This window comes from Lissotriton vulgaris, chromosome 9 (assembly GCF_964263255.1).
Source record: "Lissotriton vulgaris chromosome 9, aLisVul1.2, whole genome shotgun sequence".
NCBI classification, from domain to species: domain Eukaryota; kingdom Metazoa; phylum Chordata; class Amphibia; order Caudata; family Salamandridae; genus Lissotriton; species Lissotriton vulgaris.
In genome coordinates, this window is record NC_141697.1 from 538,157,950 (window position 1) to 538,178,861 (window position 20,912).

Here is a 20,912-nt window from a genome sequence, read left to right on the forward strand (position 1 = left end):
TTCGGACCTTTCTAAGTGGGGCTTCAAATGGTTGACATGCAGGTCCCGCAAGGGGTTCCTGGGAGATTTCAAGTCCACCAGGTAGGTGACATCGCTCTTCTTCTCCACAACCTTAAACGGTCCAGTCCACCTGTCCTTGAGCGCACAAGGTTCCACAGGGGACAGGACCCACACTTCCTGACCAGGCTGAAGCTCTACCAGAGTGGCATTCCGGTCGTACCATCGCTTCATCTCCTCCTGGCTGGCCTCCAGATTTGCCTGAGCAAGTTCTCTGAAGCGCCGAGTCTGGTTCCGAAAGGCCAGCATGTAGCTGTATACATCCTGGGGAGGTTTCCTGGGAGATTGCTCCCAGCCTTCCTTGACCAGACTCAAAGGCCCTCTTACCGGGTGACCGTATAAGAGCTCAAAGGGGCTGAACCCTAGAGACTTCTGCGGCACCTCTCGGTAAGCAAACAACAGGCATGGCAAGAGGACGTCCCATTTCCGCCTCATTGATTCTTCAAGACCCATTATCATGCCTTTCAGGGTCCGGTTGAATCTCTCAACCAGCCCATTTCCTTGAGGGTGGTAAGGAGTGGTGAACTTGTAGGTTACCCCACGCTCCTTCCACAGAGACTTCATATAGTTCGAAATGAAGTTGGTGCCTCGGTCTGACACCACCTCTCTGGGGAACCCCATCCGGGAGAAAACACCCATCAGTGCCCGTCCCACCACGGGGGCCGTCACTGTTCTGAGAGGGATGGCTTCCGGGTACCGTGTGGCGTGGCCCACCAAGACCAGGATGAACCTGTTGCCCAGGGCTGTCTTGGGGTCCAGGGGCCCAACAATGTCAATGCCCACCCGGTCAAAGGGGGTACTGACCACTGGAAAAGGTTGGAGGGGAGCCTTCTGCTTCCTTCCGCTTTTCCCACTTGCCTGGCAAGTGCGACAAGTCTTGCAATGGATGTCTACATCCCTTCGCATCTGAGGCCAATAAAAATGGGTGACAAGCCTGTCATAGGTCTTGTCCTGCCCCAGATGTCCAGCTAACGGAACGTCATGAGCCAACCCCAGTAGGAAGGCTCTGAAGCGCTGGGGTAACACCAGCACACGGGCTGACCCAGGCTCAGCAGCCTTAGGCTCGCTATACAGGAGGTCGTTCTCCCAGTACACAAAATGTGACCCTGACTGATCACCTGAGGATTGGGCTGAGGCCTGCTGCCTCATGCCCACAAGAGAAGGGCACACTTTCTGTTCCGCACAGAATTCCTCCCTGGAGGGACCACCATCCTGCTGCCAGTGGGTCAGCTCGGGCAGGTCTAACAGGGTATCTCTCCCCTCATTCACAAAGCGACCCCACAACCCCGCTCCCCAATTCTTCTCAGGGACCTGGTGGGCCACCAATGCTAGCTCATATGCCTTAAACCACTGACCAATATCTTCGTTTCTGTGATAATCCTTTATCACATCTTTGGGAAAGTAAAACTTACTTTCTGCAGGCCCAGATGGGATGCTGCCACCAGAGGGATTCAATTCTAACTTTTTAGCTTGGATATCCAGTTCCCTCAACCTGGCTTCACGCTACAAAGCTAACTTCTCTCTTTCAAACTCTAACTTTTTGATCTCCAACTCAGCTTCTCGTCTACCTCTTGCATTTTCCAACTCCAACTGCCCATTTATCTTTAGCCTTGCCATTTCCATGATGTATGCACGCTCTTTTGCCCTTTCTTCTCGTTCTTCAGGGGAAAGACCTTTGGAGGAAACACTGCTTCCGGGAGAGGACTCCGGCCCATTCGCTGGCGCCTCCTCATCCCCTTCCACTGGCGGTACCACCACCGGATAAGTGGGATCTCTGGACTCCAACCAGGCCTCCAAAGCTTTGAGATATTGCTCTTTTCTTGAGAGGCCTTTGGCAGGCACTTTCAACTGCTTGCAAAAGGACTTCAGTTCCTTCAAGCCGTAGTCGTTTATCTTCGCTCTGTCGAATTCCTCCTCAATAACAACAACAGGGGTAGTGACTCCGGTGTCACTCATGGTCAAAACTGGCAGTGTTCAAAAAGTCAAGTTTCAGAAAAGCGGAGAACCAAAAATAGGATCCTTCCCAATTGGATTGTGACTGCGTTATGGTCTGCTTTCACTATGTAGCGCACACTAATCACTGTACATGGGTCATAAATGCAAGGTCCAAATCCTCACCACTGCATCCAATGTTAGAACCGGCTGTCTCTAGTTGGCAGAGGTATACACTTCTGACAAATAGGGACACACCTTTTCTAGTCAGGGCAAGGGGATCACACCCTTCGATAACCCCTGCTCAACCCCTTGGTAGCTTGGCAGAGCAAAACAGGCTTATCTCAGAGGCTGTGTGTTAAGCAATTATGACCACATACAGTAATACAGTGAATACACTACAAATGGACACGACACATTAGTATTATAAAAATAAGTATTTTTATATAAGGCTTAGCACAAGACCAAATAACGACAAAAAGGTACACAATCTTAATAAATACTCTGAGAAGGGAAATAGGATAATTTAAAGGTAGGTTCTTCTTTAGCACAAAAAGTCTTTAGTATCAAGCAAATCTTCTGCTTGGCAATACAGTTCTTAGCAACAGGGTAACCCACACGGGGCTACACGACGTCGAGGCAAAGTTAGTCCAAAGGTTCGGCGTCGACCGCGAGGAGCGCTACGTCGAGCCTGGAGTCACACGGACCCCCAACAACACAGTACCTTTAGGAAAATGAAGCGCATGATGATCAGCGGCGTTGAGCAATCCGGCGTCGCGCCTTCGGTGTCGATCAGGTCTCAGCAGGCGTCGTCGATGATGCGGTTGCACAGAGTGAGCAGCGCTCACGGCGTCGAGAGGGCACACAGTTGATGCGATCAGCAGCGGTGCAGACACGAGGTCCTCTGGAGCTAGAGCCGTACTCCCACTCACTGGCGTTGCTGCTGGCGTCGGTCGGGCCCGGCGGTCGTTCGTCGAGGAAGCGGGACACTGGGGCCGTTACCCACTGCGTCGAGCTGGATTCGGCGATGTCCGTCGGCGTCGAGATTGCTGGTTCTTTCAGAGGTGCTGGATTCACGATTCCAGCAAGTAGCACTTTTAGCAGATGAAGTCTTTTAGCTCTGTGACTTCAGCAGGAGACTGGCACTCTTCCAGTCCTTGGAGATTTTCTTAGCAAGCGTGAGAGTACACACCTAGTTCCTCTCGCCTGGTTCCTCGGCAAAAATAAAGAAGCACTGCAGGATTCCCCCAACAACAGCACACTGGCAGAAGGGGTAGGCAGTCCTTAGATCAGCAGGCCTCTTGTCCTTGGTTACAGCGTTCCTTGTCAGAAGTGATCTGATTTCTTAGTTCAGGGGTCCTTCTTTTATACCCCTTTTCGGCTTTGATCCCTTTGTCCATGCAGGGGGTTTTCCCAACATCCTGGGTCTGTTGTGGGTGGAGCCAGGCAGACGCACCTGGCCTATTCACTGAGCAGGGCTGGGTCCCCAGACGCCCAGCAGGAGGTGGAGCCAGCATTGACACTGGCAGGAGCAGAGCTATCGGCCTCCTGGCAGGAGGTGGGGCTAGGATCGTCCATGGCAGGCACAGAGCCATCAGCCGCTTGGCAGGAGGTGGAGCCAGCATTGTATCAGGCCGGGCCGGTTATCAACAACTACTCTCCCCCTACTCTCAACGCAATGTCCCACTCATCCCACACTGACTCATCCAAACCTGTGGAGCCACCCAGCTCCTGTCACACACACGCAAGACCAGCAGAAACCAGAAATGGTTAGACAAGAAAATAGACACTTTCTAAAAGTGCTATTTTCAAACCCAGAGTCCAAAAACCATCCACACCAACGGATGCGTAATTAAACCCCGAGTTCAGGGATACCAAACTCGATATTGCACCATGCTCCCCGAGCCAGCTAGGATCATAGCATTAATAATCACGGCAGCCCATTCTAGCTAATGGAGAGCAGGCTACCTCGCAATAGTGAAGAACGAAGATGGCGGTAATTCTCTATTAGGACATGCCAACTTGGTCAGGCGTGTCCTACCTTATACTTACAATGCACCCTGCCCGCGGGCCTACCATAGGGGTGACTAACATGAAGTCAAGGGAAGGTTCAAGGGGCTGGCAAGTAGGTATACTTGCGCAGCCTGCGCGACAGCACTAGGCTGCACGTGGGTCTCGCAATGACCGACCCGTAGACATTCTTTTACGAGGCCGCTCCTGTGGGTGGCACAACACGTGCTGCAAGCCCACGAGCGGCATTTGTATTTACAAACCCCGGCACTCCGGGTGCACTAGACTAGGGACTGACAGTAAACCAAATAAGCCAAACATGGATACAATAGATATATCAATTTAACCTAGGGAGCACTTGCGCTGTGGCACTGATCAGCAGTGACACCGCGCCCAAAACATACACCAGCAAAACATCGTAAAACAGTGGAGGCAAACAGAAAAAATGGAGGAGAGACTCAAGCCAATGATGTCAGGTCTAACAGTAACCAATTTGCCAAATAAATTCCAATGGTTTTATTACTATACGAGTAGTATTCGGTCTGTTCTCTACAATGGCACATTTAATCCTTCAGAGGCGATTCATACTGCCAAAGTACCTGTAGACTTATTCACCCACTACAATTTATGATTACATGGTCTCCCATCAATCTTTATTTCCAATAGAGCCCTCAATTTGTATCAAGGTTTTGGCAAAAACTATGCAAATCCTTAGATATACATGGTCGTCTCTCGTCCACTTACCACCCACAAACAGATGATCAGGCAGAACGAGTAAATCATGCACAAGAACAGATCCTTTCATGTCAATTAAGGTGTCAATCTTCGGAATGGAAATATGTTTGACTTCCTGTGGAGTTTTCATAAAATAAAACAGAACACTCCACTAGTTAGGTATTTCATTTTTCTGCACGACAGGCATCAACCCACATATATAAACAGAAAATTATGTGCGCTGTAGTAATCTCGGATACCTCACTACAGAAATTCCTAAAGCACTATTCTGAGATTCAACAAGCTGTATAAATACAACTCAAACAAACCAAGAGAAGTATGATAAGAAACAAAAACAAACATTGCACACCACAACCAGCTTACAAAGTTGGTGATCAAGTATAGCTGTCTAGTAATCACCTACGGCTTGAAAGAATGAATGAATGAATTAGAGGTATTTGTATAGCATGAACAGATACTCATAAATGAGTTTCCCAGCGCTACCAAGGACAAGATAATAAGAGGAGAGAGTGAAGTAAGATATTATAAGTTAAACGGGTATGTTTTTAAACATTTGCGGAAGATGGGTTCAGATTCTGTGCTTCTGAGTTGATAGGGGAATAGGTTCCACATTTTCGCAACGCATACAAAAGAGAGGTACCACCATGTCTCCTTTTAAAAGGAGGAACCTACATGAGGTGGGACTAACGGGAACATCGGTTTCTGCTGAACTGGTACTAAGTGATTCTTTCGTTCAGATAGCTGGGACCGATGTTATTTAGGGCACTCTGTGCTAAGGTACTTGTACTAAACAACAGTTTTTTGACAAGATAAAACAAAGGATGCAGCAGTTGAATATAGATGAATGGATCACAGAGTATGATAATCTGGTAAAAGATGGACACCCCTACCCCGGTAACAACATGTATGTAACCACTGAAAAACTCAGACATAAGGTGTGAAATTGGTGCCATGATAAACCACCTGCTGGACTTTCTGGCATTCGAAAAACTATTGCTAACTGTAAAAGATGGCTTTGGTGGCCTAACCTATCCATGGATGTGCACACTTATGTGCAAGCCTGTCTCATATGCCCAGAATAAGTCGGTCCATACTCCATCATTGGGTTTATTGCACCACCCCTGGCCAGTGCCTCCATACCCCTGGCATGCCATCAGTATGGACTTTGTAACCAATTTGCCAAATTCCAATGGTTTTATTACTATATGAGTAGTAGTGGGTCTGTACTCTACAATGGCACATTTAATCCTTAAGAGGCGATCCATACCGCCAAAGCACCTGTAGACTTATTCACCCACTACAATTTATTATTACATGGTCTTCCATCAATCTTTACTTCCTATAGAGCCCTCAATTTGTATCAAGGTTTTGGCAAAACCTATGCAAATCTTTAGATATCGATGCTCGTCTCTCGACCACTTACCACCCACAAACAAATGATCAGGCAGAACGAGTAAATCAAGCACAAGAACAGATCCTTTCAAGTCAATTAAGGTGTCAATCTTCGGAATGGGAATATGTTTGACTTCCTGTGGAGTTTTCATGAAATAAAACCGAACACCCCGCTAGTTAGGTATTTCCTTTTTACTGCACGACAGGCATCAACCCACATATATAAAAAGAAAATTATGTGCGCTGTAGTAATCTCGGATCCCTCACTACAGAAATTCCTGAATCACTTTTCCGAGATTCAACAAGCTGTATGAATACAACTCAAACAAACCAAGAGAAGTATGATAAGAAACGCAAACAAACATTGCACACCACAACCAGCTTACAAAGTTGGTGATCAAGTATAGCTGGCTAGTAATCACCTACGGCTTGAAAGAATGAATGAATGAATGAGAGGTATTTGTATAGCATGAACAGATACTCATAAATGAGTTTCCCAGCGCTACCAAGGACAAGATAATAGGAGGATAGAGTGAAGTAAGATATTATAAGTTAAACGGGTATGTTTTTAAACATTTGCGGAAGATGGATTCAGTTTCAGTGCTTCTGAGTTGATAGGGGAATAGGTTCCACATTTTCGCAACACATACAAAAGAGAGGTACCACCACGTCTCCTTTTAAAAAAGAGGATCCTACATGAGGTGGGACTGACAGGAACATCGATTTCTGCTGAACTGGTACTAAGTGATTCTTTCGTTCCGATAGCTGGGACCGATGTTATTCAGGGCACTCTGTGCTAAGGTCAGTTTTTTAAAGATGATCCTTTTATTCACAGGAACCGAGGGCAGGTGGGTAAGGAATGGTGAAGTGTGGGTACCTTTTTGCAAAACAAAAAGGAGTCACGCTGCCACATTTTTGACCACTTGCAGTTGAAGGCCTAAATATGCAGTTAAACCAAGGTACAAGGCATTCACGTAGCCCAGACGAGAGGAGATCATCGCTTGAACTACGGTTTTGCGGGACTCCCATGGAAAAAGTGGGAGGAATTTCTTGAGACCCTTAAGGTTCCACATACAGATTCTATCAACTGTGTGGATCTGAGTCTTAAAAGATAGGACAGGTTTATAGCTGCCAGGATTGGGGGAGTTCCATCCTTGGGCTAAGCACTATCACAACCTACATTAGGGTTAGGCCCTACCAGTATGATTTCTGTTTTGTTTTATTTCTCATGCAATCTGAGAAGGGAACTTTGCAGCATTCTTAATTTGACAGGTAACAAAATACCAGCTGGGTATAGTCGGCATATGAAACTATCATAATGCCGAATGTCTCAACCAGGGTGGCTAAAGGAGACATGTACATTATAAACAGTGTAGAAGTATGAGCAGAGCGTTGGGGTATCCTACATTTTAGAGGTTTGGCTTGGAAAGGTGAGGTTTCATTGAAATTGCTTGCTCTTGTTAAAAGAGAAATGAGGTCAGACAAACAAGTACTGCACCTCTGACCCCACAATCAGACAGGCGTTGTAAAAGGATGTCATGGGGCAGTGTTGAACTCTGCCTGGAGCTCGAACAGAAAAAGTGTGGCATTGTGTCAGTAGTCCAAGGACATTTTTGTAGTGACGCAGTGACTTCCGGCAGCGCAGTTTTGGTGCTGTGTGGAGATCAAAAACCTGACTGAGACGGGTGCATGAGGTGATAGGATTCTAAAAACTCTGAGAGTTGTTTATGTACTATAGATTCTAGTATTTTGGTGGCTGCTCAGGAAAAAGATATAGGTCTAACATTAGATAGAATCTTACTATCTGCTAAAGGTTTCTTTAGTAGTGGGATTACACTAGCTTGTTTCTATAAAAAAAGGACCTGAGCCAGTTTGGATGGAGGTATTAAACACCTCTGCATAAACAGGGTCGATAACCTCTGTTGTTTATTTTATTATACGGGGCAAGGGTCAAATTGTGATCCAGGTATACATGATAGAAGAAGTCTTTTATTGCTTCTTCATTTGGAGTATGAAAGATGTCAGTAAATTAGATCGGTTAGGTTCAGAAGGGGCCAAAGGAAGGACATGGGAGGACGATGCTGTACGACCTCCATGTTTATTTGTATTTGAATAATTACAAAGTCAGGAAATGCGTAAATTACATCCATGATATTGAGGGCCTTATACTATTTAGCAAATAATGAACCTAGTCTCCTACAGACTAGAACTACCGGAGGACATGCCCTTTCTCCCAGTGTTCCATGTCTCTCTGCTCTGACCTTGTCATGCCCAAACCCAACGACTACAACCACCACCACCTCCTCCTCTAAAAATTGTTGGTCATCTAGAATTTGCAGTACAGAAAATCCTTAACTCAAAGAGATAAAATGGCTATTTATTCTACTTAATAGATGGAAAGGGTTAAGGCCCAGATGATCAATCATGGAAACTGGCTGGGAACGTCCATGCCACTCAGTTGGTATGACTCTTTCATTCACAAAACCCCCATAAACCTCGCCCCGTGTGTCGCCCTTTGTGGGGAGGAACTGTTATGAATACTAACTCTTGCATGCCAGCATGCCCCATATGTGCATCAGGTTATAGCATTAAGAGCCATGTAGTCCTACCCTCCTTTTACACAGCTTAGGCTAAATGTTGTTCCCCCTATCTTGTAGACAAACATTTTTACACGAAAACTCTATAGAGTTCAGTTGGTTCTGTGTTTTGCTAGGCATAAACTAGCATTGCCATGTGCCAGATTTCAATATTTTCCTCAGGATTGTAATAATCCACATTTGTGACTATCATTATGTTTGTACCAAGCACCATGTCTGCTCCCCGTGCTTGTAATTATCTTTGTGTTTATTTAAGGCTTGGTTCCTTAGTAAATTATTATTTGTATCAGGTGCACATTTAGAATTTCCTGTGGTCGTTGCTTATAATGGTTTCACGTGCAAGCACTGGAAAAGCACCTGGAAAATAACAACGACAGCAACACCACCACCCTTCTGGACAACCTCGCCAATCTCGGACTCAAACAACTGGTAAACACCCCCACCCACTACGCCGGACACACTCTCAACCCAATCTTCTCCTCCAGCAAGCACGTCTCCTTCAATCATGCCACTGGACTCCACTGGACGGACCACAGCTGCGTCCACTTCAACTTCAAAAAGACCCCGACCCACCACAACCCACAACAAGTCCCCCACAGAAACTGGAACAAAATTACCACCGACCAGCTCACCACATCGCTAAACCAAAACCCTCCCGCCAAATCATCGGACCCAAATCAAGCAGCCATCAATTTCGCACAATGGATCACCCACAGCGCTGACGAATTAGCACCCTTGAAAAACCATCACAACAAGCCAGGTAGCAAAAAAGCCTCCTGGTTCAATGATGACCTCAAGAACTCCAAAAAGAACTGCCGCACCCTCGAGAAAGCCTGGCGAAAAAACCCAATCACAGACAACATGACCGCCCTCAAGGACGCCACCCGCAAACACCACCAGCTGATCCGATCCACCAAGAAATCAGCATTCAAGGATTGACTCGACAACAACACCTACAACAGCAAGGAACTCTTCAACATCGTCAAAGAGCTTACCAAACCCAGCGCCGGCACCAACGACATCACTCCCTCTCAAGACCTCTGCGATTCTCTAGCCTCGTTCTTCCACAGCAAAATCGCTGACATACATAATAGCTTCGGCGACCAGTCCACCCCCCTTACCACCGAACTGAAGCCCTCCACCACCACCATTTGCACCTGGAACCCGATCAGCACCGAAGACACCATCCGCGTGATAAACTCCATTCACTCCGGATCATCAACCGACCCATGCCCCCACCACATCTTCAACAAGGCCGACTCCATCATCGCACCCCATCTCAGAGATATCATCAACTGCTCCCTCAACTCCGCTACCTTCCTGGAAAGCTAGAAACATGCCGAACTCAGTGCCCTCCTGAAGAAACCTACAGTAGACCCCACCAAACTTAAGAACTACCGCCCCATCTCGCTCCTCCCTTTTCCTGCCAAAGTCATAGAGAAGACGGTCAACAGTCAGCTCGCCACCTTCCTCGAGTCTAAAGGCTCCCTCGACCCCTCACAGTCCGGATTCCGAGCCAAACACAGCACCGAGACCGCCCTCATCGCAGCCACAGACGACATACGAACACTACTCGACAACGGGGAAAAAGCTGCCCTCATCCTCCTGGACCTCTCCGCAGCATTTGACACGGTCTATCATAGCACCCTTGTACAACGCCTCAGCAACGTTGGGATACAAGGAAAAGCATTGGATTGGATCATCTCCTTCCTCGCCAGAAGAACCCAGAGAGTCTGCCTCCCCCCTTTCAGATCAGAGGCCACCGAAGTCATCTGCAATGTACCACAAGGATCATCGCTCAGCCCCACCCTCTTCAACGTCTACATGAGCCCCCTCGCATCCTTCGCACGCCAGCACAACCTCAACATCATCTCCTACGCTGACAACACACAGCTGATCCTCTCCCTCGCCCAAAGACCCAAACAACGCCAAAACCAACCTACACGAAGGGATGAAAGACGTAGCCGAGTGGATGAAGATCAGCCGCTTAAAACTGAATTCAGACAAGACGGTAGTCCTCATCCTTGGATCAACCCCCTCTGCATGGGACGACTCATGGTGGCCACCGGCCCTGGGCAGCGCACCCTTACCAACGGACCATGCTCGCAACCTGGTATTCATTCTAGACTCCTCCCTCTCGATGACCAGACAAGTCAACGCCATCTCATCATCATGCTTTAACATCTTACGTATGCTCAAAAAGATGTTCAGAGGGATCCCCACTGAAACAAGAAAGACGGTCACCCAAGCACTTGTCACAAGCCGACTGGACTATGGAAACACCCTCTACGCCGGAACCACAGCCAAATGACAGAAAAAACTCCAACGCATTCAGAACGCCTTCACCCGACTCATCCTAGACATACCCCGCCACAATCACATCTCCGGTCACCTGAGAGACCTTCACTGGCTCCCCGTCAACAAGAGAATAACGTTCCGCCTTCTCACCCACGCACACAAAGCCCTCTACGACCTAGGACCCAAATACCTCAACACGCGCTTGACCTTTTAAATCCCCACCCGCCAACTATGATTGTCTATTCAAGCCCTCGCCGCGATTCCACGCATCAGAAGAGCCACCATGGGAGGCAGATCATTCTCCTACTTAGCGGCCAAAACCTGGAATTCTCTCCCCACCCACCTCCGCCTCACACAAAACCACCTCTCCTTCAGAAAACAACTCAAAACGTGGCTATTTGATAAGTAGTGATCCCCCCCCCCTCAAGCGCCTTGAGACCCTCTGGGTGAGTAGTGCGCTATACAAATTTTGACTTGACTTGACTTGATTATCCATGTGCCTGCAAACAAGAATTGTCTTGAAACCGTGAGTCACAGTAAACACATGCTCTTCCAGAATATGGTACCACAGAAGTATAATTAACTATGTGCCCCTCCAGTACAATAGAACCAATGATAGATAGTCCAGTTAAACCCCAGTTGGGAGCTTGGCTTTATTCCTTCAAGAAGAAACTCTCCACTTTCTCCCTGGAGCCAGAACTCCTCCCTCTGACCTCGTCCAGCATCCTGCCTGACCGGCGATATCTGCTCACTTGCAGACATCTCCGAGCAGCTAATCGAGTTCCCTCGATCCTGGCATCTCACAGAAACACCTACCGTTGAGGAACGGCGGCAATCCCTTGTGCTCTGGAAGTCGCCTGGAATATTGGTTGCGGATCCAGGTCCGTTCTGCAGGTGTCATCACTTGGAACTCTGAAATTAAAGAAAAGAAAAGCAAAGGGAAAAAGAACAACATTAGTGCACTGTTCTTGTTTTCTCGGTGACTCTGTTGATTTCAAGCTTGCAATATTCAGAAACTTGTGCATTTATTCCTGAACTGAGTAACAACACTATTGAGAGCACCAGAGACATTCCCATGAGCAAAAAAAGAGGATAGAGCGATGAAGCTGAAAGACAAAGCAAAATTCTTCTGAAGCATATGGCGTAAAATGCTCAATGAGCAGACTTAGAACCATGACTTAGGACTCAATATAAGAGTTGTGTGTCTCCTTACCACAAGAGATCATAATACGTGTTTACTGTTTTAATTACTTTGTAAGTCTGTTTCATTACTTGGAGTGTTTACAAGAAATTGATTATGTTTATTGGTACAATGACTAATGTCATTTATGTTACTTTTTCCTAGTTGTTTATTAGAGCACTATAGAATGCGCATTCCCAAAAAGGGAGATTGTTGGGTGTCCCGTGTATAACAGTGAGTCAGACCAACACCCAGTGATTCAGTCATTTCCTTTTTTGTTGTTTTATCCAGACTCCGTTCACTCCTGGGACAGTGTCTGTTTGACGTAATACATTCTTTGGTTGAGTGCTGTGTTGGGAGTCAGATGGGTCCAGCATCGTCTATGCAGACAAATTTTCCTAGTCAGCTATCAGACAGAAAACTAAGCCACTTAAAGCTTTTTTGCCCAGACGATATGGACCCAGGGAATTTGATAAATGCTCAGGATCTAGCTCAGACATTACCAGAGATTTCCAGTGAGGAAATTCCCAATATGGCAATATTAACTAGGGCCCTTGGAGAGCTGTAGAGTGTAGTTCAAGCCTTGCGCCAAAAAATTCAAACCCTCAGGGATACACTGGTGCAATATCACCCACATTATTTGTTCTGGTTAGATTCAGGATTCATTTCCAAGGATAAACAATTTGTCACTCAATCCATGCCATTTACAATTGAATCAAGGGCAACAGAGCTGTCATGGAATGAGAGAACAGCCTGTACCAATGACACTGTATATACATTTACTCCCACTTCGCTGGCTCCCCTAGAGTGCTTTTTTGCAGATAGCACTAACTTTAATGCATTCTGCAGACAATGTCAACTGCAATTATTGTGTAAACTGGGGCCAATCCCCTCTGATACAGACTGCATTGCATTTATCATCACCCACCTAGATGGTAACAGTGCAAATTGGGCAATACCTCTCATTGAGAATACCGATCCACTGTTGCACAAATATGCTAGGTTTTAAGAACCTATGCAACACTTATTTACAAAGCATACCTCTATTAAGGTACGTGATAATGAGCTTTTAAACCTACGACAGGGTAAGAACATACTTATAAGACAACCTTTCGCAAATTACTTACTGAAACTCAATGGCCCAAAGAAAATAGCATATCCCTTTTTTATATGGTCTGAAAGATTAATTGAAAGATTCTTTGGCTCAAATAGTTGACCTTCCCTACAGATTGGGTGCAATTTATTGATCTAGTCGTTAGACTTGATTATGGACTTGCTGATCATGAGAGCAACAGATCTAGAAATGAGCCAAGGCTGTTTTTGGTTCGATCTGAGTGAAAGCAGACTGATGTTAAGGTTAGGGATTCAGTAGAACCCATGCTAATTGGAAGAACAAGGGGTCATTATCTAGTAATGGAAAGGAACGATGCAGAAAATATATCTGTGCCTAAATTGTGGTAAAGCAGGACACTTTGCCTGCAATTGTATCGCCAAACCAAAAAAGGCTCAGAAAAAGATGAAAGTCATCACAGAGGGCAATCAGGAAAACATGCAAGCTCAACTAGTCCTGAGGTGAACTTGTCAAATAGGTCTAATACGCTGACCTCAGAATCATAACATAGGTAAAATTTCACAACACCTAACCATTTCAGTCACCAAGATAATTTCCCCCTCAACAACAAAAACTGTTGTCTATGCTCCTGGATTCAGCAGGCCCAGGCGATTTCTAGGATTTAAGTGTGGCCAGTTCCTTAAATATCCCTTGAGTAAAGAAACAAGAACCAGAAGTAGTAATGGCAGTTGATAGATCTGAATTATCATCAGAATTAATTACTTAACAAACGGTTCCCATGAACTTAATTTCTGATAATAGACAAAAAGACACCCCATCTTTCAATCTAATAGAGGTGCACACTTTCGGTGCTATAATAGGGATATCCTAGCTACTACTCTATAATCCCCTTATTGATTGGTCTTCAAGCTGGGTGAATTTAGGGTCACCATACTGTAGTTACAGTTGCTATACCACAGCACAAGACCTGATTCTACCCCAAATGTGTGTAGTAGTGGCACCAGAACGTTCAAACATCCTTCCAAAAAAATACTTGGATTTTCTGGATGTATTTGATGAAAAGAAAGTCATTCAGCTACGCCCTTACAGGGACTTTGACTGTTGCATTGATTTTATTATAGGGGCTAACCTACCAAGTAGTCTCATTTACTCTCAATCGGAAACTGAGACTAATTATCTAAAGCAATACCTGGACGAATTGCTAGTTTTAGGCTTCATTTTTCATGCCACTTCCCCAGTTTCTTCCTCCCTATTCTTTGTCCCAAAGAAGAACGGTGATTTACATGCATGCATAGACTACAGGGCCCTTAATAAGTTAGCAGTCTAGAATAGACACCTTTTGCCACGAATAACTGTTCTCTTGGATCAGGTGCGAAAGTCAACAGAATACACAAGAGGGTGCTGGTTACATATTGGTTGTACCTAAAGTTTTTTTTTTAAAGGAGGTAGATAGGCTTTTAAATGCATGGTTATCACCATTATAGCCCATGGAAGAGCTTTACTAAAGCTTATATTACCTTGGGACTCCCATTATGACAACGGAGAATGATTCCACCATGTAAATCTATGAAAGATACCCCAATGCTGGATCATTATGTTTTCAGGAGTGGTGCCACTATCTACTGGGTGCAGAACATACAGTTACAGGTTAAACAGATCATAAAAATCTGAATTCTTTTCTATCCCTCAAACACTTGACACACAGACAGGTTAGAGAGCTCTTGTTTTTTAGTGAAAATTATGTTGTTCTTACGTACCATACTGGAACACATCAGACCAAGGCAGATATATTATCACAATGGGGTCATGATTCACCCAAATTAGCACATCACCCACCCCAAATTCTATTAGGTTCTGAGCAGGTGATAGGTACTTGTACTAAACAACAGTTTTTTGATAAGAGAAAACAAAGGATGCAGCAGTTGAATATAGATGAATGGATCACAGAGTATGATAATCTGGTAAAAGATGGACACTCCTACCATGGTAACAACATGTATGTAACCACTGAAAAACTCAGACATAAGGTGTGAAATTGGTACCATGATAAACCACCTGCTGGACTTTCTGGCATTCGAAAAACTATTGCTAACTGTAAAAGATGGCTTTGGTGGCCTAACCTATCCATGGATGTGCACACTTATGTGCAAGCCTGTCTCATATGCCCAGAATAAGTCGGTCCATACTCCATCATTGGGTTTATTGCACCACCCCTGGCCAGTGCCTCCATACCCCTGGCATGCCATCAGTATGGACTTTGTAACCAATTTGCCAAATTCCAATGGTTCTATTACTATATGAGTAGTAGTGGGTCTGTTCTCTACAATGGCACATTTAATCCTTAAGAGGCGATCCATACCGCCAAAGCTCCTGTAGACTTATTCACCCACTACAATTTATGATTACATGGTCTTCCATCAATCTTTATTTCCTATAGAGCCCTCAATTTGTATCAAGGTTTTGGCAAAACCTATACAAATCTTTAGATATCGATGCTCGTCTCTCGACCACTTACCACCCACAAACAAATGATCAGGCAGAACGAATAAATCAAGCACAAGAACAGATCCTTTCAAGTCAATTAAGGTGTCAATCTTCGGAATGGGAATATGTTTGACTTCCTGTGGAGTTTTCATGAAATAAAACCGAACACCCCGCTAGTTAGGTATTTCCTTTTTACTGCACGACAGGCATCAACCCACATATATAAAAAGAAAATTATGTGCACTGTAGTAATCTTGGATCCCTCACTACAGAAAATCCTGAATCACTTTTCCGAGATTCAACAAGCTGTATGAATACAACTCAAACAAACCAAGAGAAGTATGATAAGAAACGCAAACAAACATTGCACACCACAACCAGCTTACAAAGTTGGTGATCAAGTATAGCTGGCTAGTAATCACCTACGGCTTGAAAGAATGAATGAATGAATGACAGGTATTTGTATAGCATGAACAGATACTCATAAATGAGTTTCCCAGTGCTACCAAGGACAAGATAATAGGAGGATAGAGTGAAGTAAGATATTATAAGTTAAACGGGTATGTTTTTAAACATTTGCGGAAGATGGATTCAGTTTCAGTGCTTCTGAGTTGATAGGGGAATAGGTTCCACATTTTCGCAACGCATACAAAAGAGAGGTACCACCACGTCTCCTTTTAAAAAGAGGATCCTACATGAGGTGGGACTGACAGGAACATCGATTTCTGCTGAACTGGTACTAAGTGATTCTTTCGTTCTGATAGCTGGGACCGATGTTATTCAGGGCACTCTGTGCTAAGGTCAGTGCTTTAAATATGATCCTTTTATTCACAGGAACCCAGGGCAGGTGGGTAAGGAATGGTGAAGTGTGGGTACCTTTTTGCAAAATAAAAAGGAGTCACGCTGCCACATTTTTGACCACTTGCAGTTGAAGGCCTAAATATGCAGTTAAACCAAGGTACAAGGCATTCACGTAGCCCAGACGAGAGGAGATCATCGCTTGAACTACGGTTTTGCGGGACTCCCATGGAAAAAGTGAGAGGAATTTCTTGAGACCCTTAAGGATCCACATACAGATTCTATCAACTGTGTGGATCTGAGTCTTAAAAGATAGGACAGGTTTATAGCTGCCAGGATTGGGGGAGTTCCATCCTTGGGCTAAGCACTATCACAACCTACATTAGGGTTAGGCCCTAACAGTATGATTTCTGTTTTGTTTTCTTTCAGCCAACCTAAGATTGCTCTCATGCAATCTGAGAAGGGAACTTTGCAGCATTCTTAATTTGACAGGTAAAAAATACCAGCTGGGTATAGTCGGCATATGAAACTATCATAATGCCGAATGTCTCAACCAGGGTGGCTAAAGGAGACATGTACATTATAAACAGTGTAGAAGTATGAGCAGAGCCTTGGGGTATCCTACATTTTAGAGGTTTGGCTTGGAAAGGTGAGGTTTCATCGAAATTGCTTGCTCTTGTTAAAAGAGAAATGAGGTCAGACAAACAAGTACTGCACCTCTGACCCCACAATCAGACAGGCGTTGTAAAAGGATGTCATGGGGCAGTGTTGAACTCTGCATGGAGCTCGAACAGAAAAAGCGTGGCATTGTGTCAGTAGTCCAAGGACATTTGTGTAGTGACGCAGTGACTTCCGGCAGCGCAGTTTTGGTGCTGTGTGGAGATCAAAAACCTGACTGAGACGGGTGCATGAGGTGATAGGATTCTAAAAACTCTGAGAGTTGTTTATGTACTATAGATTCTAGTATTTTGGTGGCTGCTCAGGAAAAAGATATAGGTCTAACATTAGATAGAATCTTACTATCTGCTAAAGGTTTCTTTAGTAGTGGGATTACACTAGCTTGTTTCTATAAAAAAAGGACCTGAGCCAGTTTGGATGGAGGTATTAAACACCTCTGCATAAACAGGGTCGATACCTCTGTTGTTTATTTTATTATACGGGGCAAGGGTCAAATTGTGATCCAGGTATACATGATAGAAGAAGTCTTTTATTGCTTCTTCATTTGGAGGAATGAAAGATGTCAGTAAATTAGATCGGTTAGGTTCAGAAGGGGCCAACGGAAGGACATGGGAGGACGATGCTGTACGACCTCCATGTTTATTTGTATTTGAATAATTACAAAGTCAGGAAATGCGTAAATTACATCCATGATGTTGAGGGCCTTATACTATTTAGCAAATAATGAACCTAGTCTCCTACAGACGAGAATTACCGGAGGACATGCCCTTTCTCCCAGTGTTCCATGTCTCTCTGCTCTGACCTTGTCATGCCCAAACCCAACGACTACAACCACCACCACCTCCTCCTCCAAAAATTGTTGGTCATCTAGAATTTGCAGTACAGAAAATCCTTAACTCAAAGAGATAAAATGGCTATTTATTCTACTTAATAGATGGAAAGGGTTAAGGCCCAGATGATCAATCATGGAAACTGGCTGGGAATGTCCATGCCACTCGGTTGGTATGACTCATAAACCTCGCCCCGTGTGTCGCCCTTTGTGGGGAGGAACTGTTATGAATACTAACTCTTGCATGCCTGCATGCCCCATATGTGCATCAGGTTATAACATTAAGAGCCATGTAGTCCTACCCTCCTTTTACACAGCTTAGGCTAAATGTTGTTCCCCCTATCTTTTAGACAAACATTTTTACACGAAAACTCTATAGAGTTCAGTTGGTTCTGTGTTTTGCTAGGCATAAACTAGCATTGCCATGTGCCAGATTTCAATATTTTCCTCAGGATTGTAATGATCCACATTTGTGACTATCATTATGTTTGTACCAAGCACCATGTCTGCTCCCCGTGCTTGTAATTATCTTTGTGTTTATTTAAGGCTTGGTTCCTTAGTAAATTATTATTTGTGTCAGGTGCACATTTAGAATTTCCTGTGGTCGTTGCTTATAATAGTTTCACGTGCAAGCACTGGAAAAGCACCTGGAAAATAACAACGACAGCAACACCACCACCCTTCTGGACAACCTCGCCAATCTCGGACTCAAACAACTGGTAAACACCCCCACCCACTACGCTGGACACACGCTCGACCCAATCTTCTCCTCCAGCAAGCACGTCTCCTTCAATCATGCCATTGGACTCCACTGGATGGACCACAGCTGCGTCCACTTCAACTTCAAGAAGACCCCGACCCACCACAACCCACAACAAGTCCCCCGCAGAAACTGGAACAAAATTACCACCGACCAGCTCACCACATCGCTAAACCAAAACCCTCCCGCCAAATCATCGGACCCAAATCAAGCAGCCATCAATTTCGCACAATGGATCACCCACAGCGCTGACGAATTAGCACCCTTGAAAAACCATCACAACAAGCCAGGTAGCAAAAAAGCCTCCTGGTTCAATGATGACCTCAAGAACTCCAAAAAGAACTGCCGCACCCTCGAGAAAGCATGGCGAAAAAACCCAATCACAGACAACATGACCGCCCTCAAGGACGCCACCCGCAAACACCACCAGCTGATCCGATCCACCAAGAAATCAGCATTCAAGGATCGACTCGACAACAACACCCACAACAGCAAGGAACTCTTCAACATTGTCAAAGAGCTTACCAAACCCAGCGCCGGCACCAACAACATCACTCCCTCTCAGGACCTCTGCGATTCTCTAGCCTCGTTCTTCCACAGCAAAATCGCTGACATACATAATAGCTTCGGCGACCAGTCCACCCCCCTTACCACCGAACTGAAGCCCCCCACCACCACCATTTGCACCTGGAACCCGATCAGCACCGAAGACACCATCCGCGTGATGAACTCCATTCACTCCGGATCACCAACCGACCCATGCCCCCACCACATCTTCAACAAGGCCGACTCCATCATCGCACCCCATCTCAGAGATATCATCAACTGCTCCCTCAACTCCGCTACCTTCCCGGAAAGCTAGAAACATGCCGAACTCAGTGCCCTCCTGAAGAAACCTACAGTAGACCCCACCGAACTTAAGAACTACCGCCCCATCCCGCTCCTCCCTTTTCCTGCCAAAGTCATAGAGAAGACGGTCAACAGTCAGCTCGCCACCTTCCTCGAGTCAAAAGGCTCCCTTGACCCCTCACAGTCCGGATTCCGAGCCAAACACAGCACCGAGACCGCCCTCATCGCAGCCACAGACGACATCCGAACACTAATCGACAACGGGGAAACAGCTGCCCTCATCCTCCTGGACCTCTCCGCAGCGTTTGACACGGTCTAGCATAGCACCCTTGTACAACGCCTCAGCAACGTTGGGATACAAGGAAAAGCATTGGATTGGATCATCTCCTTCCTCGCCGGAAGAACCCAGAGAGTCCGCCTCCCCCCTTTCAGATCAGAGGCCACCGAAGTCATCTGCGATGTACCACAAGGATCATCGCTCAGCCCCACCCTCTTCAACGTCTACATGAGCCCCCTCGCATCCATCGCACGCCAGCACAACCTCAACATCATCTCCTACGCTGACGACACACAGCTGATCCTCTCCCTCGCCCAAAGACCCAAACAACGCCAAAACCAACCTACACGAAGGGATGAAAGACGTAGCCGAGTGGATGAAGATCAGCCGCTTAAAACTGAATTCAGACAAGACAGAAGTCCTCATCCTTGGATCAACCCCCTCTGCATGGGACGACTCATGGGGGCCACCGGCCCTGGGCAGCGCACCCTTACCAACGGACCATGCTCACAACCTGGGATTCATTCTAGACTCCTCCCTCTCGATGACCAGACAAGTCAACGCCATCTCATCATCATGCTTTAACATCTTACGTATGCTCAAAAAGATCTTCAGAGGGATCCCCACTGAAACAAGAAAGACGGTCACCCAAGCACTTGTCACAAGCCGACTGGACTATGGAAACACCCTCTACGCCGGAACCACAGCCAAATGACAGAAAAAACTCCAACGCATTCAGAACGCCTTCACCCGACTCATCCTAGACATACCCCGCCACAATCACATCTCCGGTCATCTGAGAGACCTTCACTGGCTCCCCGTCAACAAGAGAATAACGTTCGGCCTCCTCACCCACGCACACAAAGCCCTCTACGACCTAGGACCCAAATACCTCATCACGCGCTTGACCTTTTAAACCCCCACCCGCCAACTACGATCGTCTAATCAAGCCCTCGCCGCGATT

The 20,912-nt window shown here is 45.8% G+C and overlaps 1 protein-coding gene across 1 annotated transcript in view; it reads right to left on the reverse strand.

Moving 5' to 3' along the window:
- The window catches only part of LOC147690382 (uncharacterized), a 2,590,730-nt gene that overhangs the window by 1,767,903 nt on the left and 801,915 nt on the right, over positions 1 to 20,912 (reverse strand). The window contains exon 23 of the mRNA XM_086936677.1: positions 11,838 to 11,933. Within this exon, the coding sequence (XP_086792803.1) occupies positions 11,838 to 11,933 (96 nt within the window). The remainder of the gene's footprint in view (positions 1 to 11,837; positions 11,934 to 20,912) is intronic.